This window comes from Buceros rhinoceros, unplaced genomic scaffold (assembly GCF_000710305.1).
Source record: "Buceros rhinoceros silvestris isolate BGI_N320 unplaced genomic scaffold, ASM71030v1 scaffold8189, whole genome shotgun sequence".
Classification (NCBI taxonomy): Eukaryota; Metazoa; Chordata; class Aves; order Bucerotiformes; family Bucerotidae; genus Buceros; species Buceros rhinoceros.
The window spans coordinates 21763-30937 of NW_010429717.1; the positions used below are offsets into that span (position 1 = coordinate 21763).

The 9175-nt window shown below is 39.1% G+C and overlaps 1 protein-coding gene across 2 annotated transcripts in view; it reads left to right on the top strand.

Annotated features, from left to right (window-relative positions):
• The window catches only part of RUNX1T1 (runt-related transcription factor 1; translocated to, 1 (cyclin D-related)), a 91876-nt gene that overhangs the window by 9674 nt on the left and 73027 nt on the right, over positions 1 to 9175 (top strand). Inside the window, exon 1 of one of the 2 annotated variants that reach the window (XM_010142749.1) lies at positions 5180 to 5293. The exons of the other annotated variant lie outside the window; for it this stretch is intronic. Coding sequence (XP_010141051.1) covers positions 5287 to 5293 — 7 coding nt within the window. The 5' untranslated portion in view covers positions 5180 to 5286. Of the gene's footprint in view, positions 1 to 5179; positions 5294 to 9175 lie in introns of those variants that run through there. 2 annotated transcript variants of the gene reach the window in all.

A 9175-nucleotide genomic window follows, 5' to 3' on the forward strand; every position in this document is an offset into this window, starting at 1 on the left:
GGGCCACACTGAATGTGTTCTTTCTCTTCTCAGTGAAATAGCGTATTTGGTATTTTCCTGTGTCCTTTCAGAAATCATATGCAATCAGTATCAAATTTTCTGAAGTACATCAGTGATGTCTATGCTCAGATGGTGTTTTAGATTACTTTGAATCCAAATGATGATAGAAGTTAACAGTCAATTTTAATTTGCTTTACCCACAGTATAGAAAATACAGAATTTAATAAAAAATGCAAGGGAAAGCTTGGTTTAGCCCAGATCAAGTGAAAGAAACAGACAGCAAAACAGGTACTTGTATGTGAGTTTGTGAATATTATTACTGAAATGTATGTAGAAGGTGAAAGAGCATGCATTCTTTAAGACGTTAAGCCTATGTTGACTGTGTCATTCTGAGTCAGTTAATTTCTGGTGGCACTATTCTTCTCCTGTCTTTATCTTTATTTGTGGTGTTTTAAAACCTGAAATACACCTGAAATGCCACTGGAATTTCTGGTAACATTCAACAAAAATTTTTAGTTCTTCTTTGATCAAAAAGCAATAGGCAATCTAGGTTGCCAAGGCTGACCCACTGCCAAGGTTGCCTTTTCTTAACAGATGATTTGAAATCCTCTTTAGAGGACTAATTTCAGATTATCCCATCAAAATAGTATGACTTGTAAGTTTTCTTAACTGAAAAAAAGAGGTTAATGCTTTCTCACCTCCAGTTGTTTTAGTCTGATACGAGAAATAACATGATGAACAGTTTCTCTTGGTGAAGAAAATTTTCTTCCCAGCTTGGTGACTGGGGCTTTCAACTGATAAGTATTTGTATAGGTAATCTCAATTAGCCTGTGTTTCACAGAGCTATGTATGTTTTAAGGGTGCCATTTGTCGTCTTTTCAGAAGTCCAGAAAGCCTTGCCAATAAGGAAATGCTTAGGGAAATGTTTAGTGTTATCTGGCAAATGTTTTCTGTGGCATGCATTAAAAACTACTGTTAACAGATAAGCACGTATCTTATTGGAATATTTTAATTCTGTTTCCAAGAAGAGAATTAGAAGTTTATAAAGAAATGCCTTTCTTGAATAGCTTGAGCTCTTTTGTGGTAGTGCAGTAAGAACGAGGGAGGCTAGCTACAATGTCATGAAAAAAGTCGCACCGAAGGTACCTGTACAGTCCTAGGTGGACTGCTGTTGCACCAGGCGAGAGGAAATACCAGACAGCAAGAAATTAGTGAGCTTCTCCTGAAGGTGTTGCCTTTACTGTACTTTGGTTGGACAATCAACTGAATAAAGTTCAGAAAGCATCCAGAAGTGGTCATCCCCTGTCTCCCCCCCACCTCGCCCATCAGCTCTACAGCTCACACATTAGATGGGTTTGCCCTATCAGTGGGATGCCTTAAGAAAACACTAATAGCTTCCAGCTGGGTGGAAAATCAAAACGTTTGGGGGCTGACAAAACTAGCAGATTTGAATTTGAAAGCCCAGCTAATGCCTCCATTTTTATTTACCACTCGCCCATAAAAGATTATTTTCCAATATGTCAGGCTCATTTGGTGACCAGTGGTCTGAAAGTGAAAGTGGAACAAGCAAGCGGGGAAATCTGGACATTAGTGAGTCCGCCCTTTCAAGCTGGTGTGCCACTTTGTGGAATGGCCTTCCCTGAGATTGGGGGGGTCCTAATGACCATTCATCAATGCTCGTTGACTGATCATTGAGTGCCTTCTCATTCAGTTTATCAAGTCTTGCACATAAAAAGTCAGAATAAGCATTATTCAGCTTTGTTAAAGCCAACTAGAAGTAAAATGCTCCATTTGAACCCGTTTTGCCCTTGGTTTTTGACTTTGTTAATGCAGTCCTGCTTAAATGAGTGCTTTTATTGGGTCGGTTAGAATATCTGAAACTATTAATTCTCTTGTATTGAATAGCTGGTGGCAGGCCAGAGCAGATGGGGTAGAAAACTATTTGGTCGGGTGTATTGCTTTCAATTAGGATCAATGAGGTTTCAGCTCCTTTGAATTAACTCACTTAATACCCACTGTGTGAAGTCACAATGTATCACAACAGTCCGCTATAAGTAGAGCGGGAAGTTGAGAAGTCCTATAGAAAAGCTTTGAGTTAAATTCTTCCTTCACTGTTAATTGAGACCTTTCATTAACTACAGATGTGTTTCAGTGGACTTCCAGTCCCTGTTATTAAGCTAGCACTGTACTTGTAACTGGTGATTGTTTGCAATTTCTGTTTTCTATCAGATCCATATCTTGGCAACCTTATATCATCCACTGCATAAAAATCTTTTTCCCCCTTCAAATATATGACTATGGAGACTGTTCTGCCACCTTTACCCATTTTCAAAATATGAAGTTGTAGAGAATTATTTAAAATAGTTTTGTAAAGTGTTTTGAATGACTGTCAGGGAAGGAGCTGATTCCCACCAAGGAAGGTGTAGCATAATGTGTGCCCTAGAGAAACTGGCTGAAGATTGTCCTCTGGATTTTTCACTCTCTTTGTGTCCTTTTCAGTATGGTATTACACGTAGAGCCGACTCTTGTGATACAGCAGGATTGCTCACTATGAGCAATTAAAACCACCGCATTGCCTTTTTTAGCAGAGAATCAAACCATTTTACAGAATGGGCTGTCCACCTTTGCTTGGCCTGCTAAAATTTCAGACCTGGTGCAAAAACTGTTAGGGCAAGCTTTAAGTGACTACATTAAAAAGGGGGATGGGGTGGGGAAAGTGAATAAATATCCACAGATATTTATTCAGGGAGGACTGCCAAATGGGTTGCAGCCTGCCTCAGTGTATTAAATAATGAGAGGGAAAAACTATTCATGCAGCTGGCTGCTTGAGAAAATGCTGAAGTAGTCTCAGATGCACTGGCATTCTGTTAGCCCCTTCCACGAGCAGACTTCTAGGTGAGAATCTCCAGGGATCCAGGTTTTGTTGACGTGGATCAATTTAAGTGGCAATTACTGTAGTCAGATAACAGCTTAAAAAGGCTTTTTACACACTGAAAAAGGATGCATAATCACACAGCATATGGAAGTTCAATTTTGTGAGCCGTGGTCTGTGGATTTACAATGCACTGATCTTAAGACCTTCTTTAAGAGTGAATAGCATTCAGTTTTATTAAAATGCGTCATACCTTGACATGTTACTTTCTACTCCGAAGCTGATTCAGGCTGCATCTATGTTGATGAAAGGTTGGATTTCCAACTGTGAAAATGTTTTTCCTTTCATATAGAGTACAGCATTAAAGTAGAAAAACAACACAGCAAATACAGTACTAACTGACTGGTTTTAAATAGTGCATCAAATAATAAAACAAAAAGAATGGTAAAGGCTTTAAAGACCTTGGTGGTGCTGACTTTGCTTATCTCCCTTCCCCCCTCCGCTTATCCACGGTCTGTCATGAAAACATTTTCATGTTTTGGTGTTTCTCTTGGGTTCTGCCACTCCGAAATCCATTATAGAGAACTTCATTACAGTAGCTATCTGATGAGGATGAAGAAAAGACCTGCCTCAAGGAGCAGGTGTGTTAGATTGTTAGTGCCAGTGTGTTTACTGGGATGAGGAGAGCTGCTCCTTTGCTGCTTTGATCTTCTTGATCAGTCCTGTGTTTGGAGTCTCTCTCCTATTTAAGGGTAGCACTTAGATAGTGTTAATTAAGAAAGTTATTGTGGAAAGATCAGTAAATTAATTAACTTTTTGTTTAAGTGGGAAATGTGTCGTGAGTTCAGTCTGGATATTGGAAGGGTTGTTAGTCTTTCCTTAATTTCGCATGCGTGTCCTTTCCTAAATAGATCTTTATCAGGCTCTCTGGCAGCTAGAGGAAGGAAGAGGAATGCCTGAAAGCAGTTGTTTCTGTGTAGTAGAGGCAGAAGATGGCATAACGCAAAATCAGGAGGATGCAGAAGTACAAAAGGATGAGTCTTACAAGAAAGCAGCTCCTGAAGGTCTGGCTGAGAATCGCTGCCTTTTTAATATGGGTTTAAATGTCCATGGCAAGGCCAAGCCAGAACCAGGGCTTATACACTAATTGCTGGAGAAACACATGTTGCTAAAGGGAGAAGCTCTTCCAAATGCTGAATGGGAAGAGAGTTTTAAAAACAGAAGATATTTTCCCTTGTGCCTGGAATTTTGTGGAGGCTATATATGCTACAGAAGGCACGCGAGTCAGACGTATGTTTCTCCTAAGAGGCAAAGATGTTTTACAAAGGACTAAAGAGAGACTGCTGAGAAGAAAATAGCCAGCTTTAGATAAAGCACTATAACAAAGACTTGTAGTTTTATGTATCATGGTGTCCATTAAAGCTTAATAGGGAAGAGTGCATTGAACCTAGCTAAGCATACGTTATTTATGTGAAGGATAAACATTTAAGGTGTGTGCAAAACCAGAAATTGGGAGGACATGATTGTTTAGCTTTTGAAAAAGCTTTAGAGGGAAGATTTTGTTTTCATCCCCCATGGATCACCATGCAAGGTAAAGGAGAGTAAGCTGCAAATGTTTGGAACGTATCAATGTGGGAATCCCAGGGGGTTAAAAGCACTATAGTAAAATAAAAGTGGTCTGCTTTCTAAGTGTGTTCTATTTTACACATACTACTGAGCATCTGAGAAAGGGAGTGATTTTGATACTCCATTCACTATAGTAAAACTGCATAATAATGACGAAAGTACGGGTAGAGGAGGGGGGATGCTCATATATCCTCTGAATGTATTGAATTTCCAGCTAAATAAACAAACATAGTCCTATGGAGTACAAAATTGAGGCTGTTAAAATAAAGAATGAATTTGTTTCCACTTTTGGAGGAGAGCTGATTCAAAGCGATGCTTTTTTCTTTAATTGTTGTCCGCAGAAGAAAGGGTTAACTTTTAAAGAAAAAATGAATAATTCAGTGTTTGGCTTATCACTCTGCATTTTACTTTCTATTCTTTGGTCATCTGGAACTTGGTGTGAAAGGTAGAGTAAAAGGAGTCAGCTGAGGGGAGCCAGGGTTGTGATAATTTGCACACACATCCCTGTCATTGTTCTGCCTGAAGAGACAGGGCTGGGTTCAAGGCCACATGTGCTCCTGTCATCATTCACATTTCTGCTCCAAGTGCAATACAGAGTGTCAGCTCTCCATCTGTCTTTGCCTGGCAAACGCACGCGCCCAGCATCCTGCCTCCAGCTACGCTGCCACAGCCAGTTCTGATGGCCCTCCTCGCTTCTCTCTGTTCATTCCAGAACAGGAGGCACTGAGCCCTAAATAAGCTTGCTTTTAGGAGAGAGCCATTTACAGTGTGGTATATTTTATCCAAGGATGCCTGGTGAGTTGAAATTATTGCAGCTCTTTCGGTTTTAAATGAGGAAACGCTAATTGTTTTTTGATAGTGGCTTTTTTTTTTTCCTCTTTTAATATAGAGGGTGATTTGCAAGCTGATATGGGTAGGGAACGATTGTGGATGCTAATTCTGTTGTGTATGTGTTTGGGGGAGGGGAATTTGTGTGAGGGTACTGCCAGAGGTGATACTTACAGCAGGACTGGATGTTTCAATGAAAAGGGATAGAAATAGCAGAAAGTAACTGGCTTTGTGGGTGCGGGTCTCTGCACAGGGGATCATTTTTAGTGAAGAGGAATACAGCTTTGGGCTGGCTTTCATGACTGTCAGCTGTACCTTGAATCTGCAAACATTTGATCGGTAGAGATCATTCAGTGTTCACCCATCAGCTGAAATTATCTCTGTGAAAAGCTGTTTATGTTAGAGAAGTGGAAGAGATTTACAAAACAAATTATTCCAGCCTTGTCCGAAATCGTAGTCCTTAACTGTCAGCAGGCATATCATTTGAATATGTTGATTCACAATAAAGCAATAAAAAAATCTGCTGAATTGGAGGAATTTCTGCAGAGCTGGAAATTTTAATAGGTTGGTTTCCTCAGGAAAATATTATATTTGGATCTTACGATAGCTTGTCTAATTGATAAGTGTTATTGCCAGTGAAAATGGTGCTTCTATGCAGGGTGATTTGTCTGAGGGGTTTTGTGAGATGCTTAACCACGACCGAGTGGATTAAATTTGGTGTGTTTTGTTTGGTTTGTTTTTTTCCCCTTTGGCAAGGACTGAAGAAAGCCATGTCCCTGATTACAGCAGCCTGTGTCTCTGGATAAAAAAAGACGGGGCTAGAGATCCTACAGCTGGCTGGTTCTTGTGGATTATTTGGTTAGGACAGGCAGAGGAGGCTCTGCTTGATCACAGAAAGTCTGTACACCTCGCAGATGGTGTTTTGAAACAGTATCTGCCAGCTTGCTGCAACCACAGTTGCGTGTAGGTATTGCCAGTTGTTGGAAGAATGTTTTCCTGTTGGAATTTTTATACATGGTCATACCCTACTGCTGGTATGTTTGCTGATCCCCCGGTTGTAACAAGAAAGTGGGCTCTGTTTGCTCAAAACACAAGGCTAAGAGGATTTATATGGTTAAAATATGGGCAAATTAATTTGCATAGATAACAACTGAGGACTATGAAAGGTCAATTTAACCCTTTAAATGTCAAATTTGGTTTGCATGCATTATAGTCCTGGGAATGCGGTCATCTTTAGAAATATCATGGTAATTCATTAATTCGGAAAGTGTGCATTTGGCATAATTTGAATCCTCTGTTTCTCGTATATTTGTATGAAACTTGATCTTATTTTGCTGTTTACTATTTCTGTGGTTTATTAGGATATATAAATGTGCTAAAATGACACAATCTTACCAGGTTTGATCCTTGTGTGCATTATTTTAGGCTGTTGGCAAACAGTGTTGGAATGCCTAGAGTGGAGGTTTTTGAAAACGTATTAAGCCTTTGGCATTTAAATTACTTAATCTACCTGCTGGTTAAAATTTCATGCATCTTTACTCAAAATGACCTGCACTACACCTGAGTACGTATAACCTTATTGATACTCATTAAGCTTTACCATTAAATAAATCTTGAATTTCCAGCATTCTCTTCAAGCAGTAGCAAGCAAGAAGTGTGTTTTAATGTCAGCTCGGAGTGTTAGAAAACCTTGCACTTGGATACAGAGAATACACTAACAGCTGTGACTGGGAGCATGTGCCAGAATAGAGATACTTGAACAGATCTGACACTTGGCTATTTTTGACACCCATCTGCACTTTTTTACTCTCCTCTAGGATGAACTGCCTCTCAATCTGTTCACAGCATATTTTAGCCCTTTAATATTGTGGTGTTGGGTTTTTTCAAATGGGCATTATTAGCCATCTGGGGCAGATTTCGTGTTTTAAAAGTAAGCACATTATGTACAGGAGATTAAAAGGATGTGTATTTTTATGTAATCTGATATTATGTCAGTGCCTTTTGTGTATGTGTGAAGTCTTGATTTCAGAAGCATCCCTTTAGTGATTCTGACATCTGAAGTCCTTCTTTTGGGGAAAGAACAGGAAGTAATAAAGACGGGTTCTGGTTTATGTGTAGCAATAATACTTTTACACAAACAGAATTTGTTCTTCAAAGACAAACTGCTCGTACTGTTATAATTGCGACTGGCCTCTCTCCTCCTTGCTTCCCCGTCAGGGCAAAGCGACAGCAGTGAGACTTGCTAATGAAATGCTGTACAAGTGATTCAGACCTCTGTTAAGGCACTACTGCAACTCTGAGAAAGTCTCTAGAAGGATAATCCCGTTAACATGCACCTTGTGGTAACCAGGTTAACCATTTTGGCATTCTATGTAGTGAACTATAGGAAGAGCTTATCTCTAAATAATTGATGCTGGGGAAACAGTGTTCAAATCTAGTACTGTACACCGGTTTGTCTGATTACTGTGAATGTGTTTATTTTTTAGAACTGTTTATTCTGGACTTTATTTATGAAACATTACAAATCTATCAGTCATTTCATAGTACTTCCAAAGAACAGATGTTGGCCTACAAAATGCTTTATTATTGCCCATGGCAGTATTCAGCATGGTTTCCTTAAAAGGACAATCAGTGATCACAGTCATTGTAGCCCAGAAATAATGCTGCTCTTTCAGAAGATGGCCTGGTATTAGGTCAGACCACCCTTTCTTTACTTCTGCTCTCCAGATGTGGCTGCAACTTTTTTTTTTTAAGTTCATGTTTCAAAAAAAAAAAAAAAAAGGTTTGTTTTCAAAATCTGGTTTTACTTAAGATATCTCCATCCTGGAGTGCATTTCATAAATTGCCCACATATTTTTCTTAGCAGAGAACTTAACTGGCTGTAATTTTTAACACATGGCCACATCATGTGATATTTTCAAAACATTTGCACATAGCTTTAAGAAGGTCCCAGCAGAAATGATCCATCATCTCACAGCCAGCCCATTTCTTAACAGCATATCTGCATTTTCCATTTAGCAGAGCTATATATTATTAGCTTACATTTTGGGTAGTAAAACAGTGCATTGCTGATTGTAAAACATGGACTTTATTATCTGCTGAAAATTGATTTGGCATTTATAGCCACTGTGCACTAGGCTGGCTTTCTGGTTTTAACATTAGTGCTTGCAAGTGATGATTTGTTTAAAGAACAGAAACAAAATTGCTGTGGACATAACTGTTAGTGTCCTAGTAACTGAACATTTGGATTATCCACCTGTTTTTTAAATACGGGCATCTAAATGCTCTTGTACAGCAAAAGTCTTCTAACAGTCCATTAACTGACTTGCTCTGTTTTAAGTTGCAGTTGCTGTGCTGTTATATTAGGACAATTCTGTGTCTTGCAAAACAAGTTTCCTGCCAAACGGGGAAAATGTGTCTGGAAATACTTAAGTTTGAGTGTTAACCCTGCATCATTATTCCAATCCATCCTACATAATGACTTTATCGTCTTCATGATTTGGATAGGAGTGAAAAGCTCTTGCCCCAAGACGGAGGACCATGGGTTGTTAGGTTCTTCAAATACGTATCATATAGTTTGGGAGACAATGTGTAATGACTTGCTTTTCAAAATAATAAAGTTTCTTCTTTTTTTTATAGTAGTAATAAATTCCAAAGTCTGCATGACATACTGCTCTTGTTTTCAACCCATGAGGCTATGAACTGCATTTTGCTACGTGTGCAGGGGAAGTAGCTAACACGTCATGGGATGCAGATCATGCTGCAGAAATAGCTGTTAATATCTATATCTATCTATATAGATAGATATATTTAGGCAGGGTCCCAAAAACTCTTTACCTGTGACGACTT